Genomic DNA, 1,185 nt, shown 5'->3' with positions numbered 1-1,185 from the left:
TTCTGGGTGTATTTTACTTGTGGGTTCTGGGTGTATTTCGCTTGTGGGTTCTGTGTGTATTTCGCGCGTGGATTGTGGCTGTATTTCGCTTGTGGATGGTTGGTGTAATTCGCTTGTGGGTCCTGGGTGTATTTCTTTTGTGTGTTCTGGGTGTATTTCGCTTGTGGATGGCTGTTGTAATTCTCTTGTGGATTGTGTGTGTACTTCGCTTGTGGATTGTGGCTGTATTTCGCTTGTGGACGGTTGGTGTAATTCGCTTGTGGATTCTGACTGTATTTCGCTTGTAGGTTCTGGATGTGTTTCGCTTGTGGATGATGGGTATACTTCGCTTGTGGATGGTGGCTGTATTTCGCTTGTGAATGATGGGTATACTTCGCTTGTGGATGGTGGCTGTATTTCGATTGTGGATGCTGGATGTATTTCGCTTGTGGATTCTGACTGTATTTCGCTTGTAGGTTCTGGATGTGTTTCGCTTGTAGATGATGGGTATACTTCGCTTGTGGATTGTGGCTGTATTTCGCTTGTGGGTTGTGAGTGTAATTCGTGTCTGGTTTGTACGTGTAGAGCACGTAGTTCTATTTCCTCACCGAGAGGATTTTCGGTGATACTGTATAATTGTCTCGACTTCCGTGCTTGCATCTCTTGATCTGTTGTCACCGAAATATACCGAGTTGCGGAGAAACACGTGGCCGACAAGAAGCATATAAAGGATATTATTACAAGAAGCAGCAGCAGCGATTCGTACGTCATCCAGACTCCTAGAACATAGGTTACTAGTGTCCCGGCAGATGCGTTCACTGTGGTTAGAAAACCTAGGTTGCATCTGATTTTGATGTCGGCGATTTCTGACACGTACTTGGGATTTACCGTATGGGCAATACCAACGCCTATACCGAGAATCACTCGAGCAAGGAATAGTTTTCGCACGGAAGTTGCGAGGAAGATGATGCACCAGCCTACCGTGAACATTGTGCTGCATAAAAGGAGACAATTTCTACGACTGCAGCGGACGGTCAACTGTGCAGCTAGAAGTGAACCGATCATTGAACCAAGTACTGTGAAAGAAACCATCCATGAAGCTTCGTCGTGTGTTAACGTTAGCGGCACGCCGCCGGTCCCGGATATTAAATAAAGAAGAGAAATCGTTGTCCATCCGTTGATTGTACCGACTATGACCATGGTTAG

At 45.9% G+C, this 1,185-nt stretch overlaps 1 protein-coding gene across 1 annotated transcript; it reads right to left on the bottom strand.

Moving 5' to 3' along the window:
• Positions 1-17: 17 nt before the first annotated feature.
• LOC122577390 (proteoglycan 4-like) lies at positions 18-1,179 on the bottom strand (the record flags this gene model as incomplete). Its single annotated transcript, XM_043748682.1, has 2 exons — positions 387-1,179; positions 18-338 (listed from the first exon to the last, which is right to left on the bottom strand). Coding segments are annotated over exons 1-2 (1,114 nt in total), but the record flags the coding sequence as incomplete, so codon positions are not given.
• Between the last annotated feature and the right edge of the window lie 6 nt (positions 1,180-1,185).

This window comes from Bombus pyrosoma, unplaced genomic scaffold, assembly GCF_014825855.1.
Source record: "Bombus pyrosoma isolate SC7728 unplaced genomic scaffold, ASM1482585v1 HiC_scaffold_2524, whole genome shotgun sequence".
Classification (NCBI taxonomy): Eukaryota; Metazoa; Arthropoda; class Insecta; order Hymenoptera; family Apidae; genus Bombus; species Bombus pyrosoma.
This window is presented reverse-complemented; position numbering and strand designations above follow the sequence as displayed.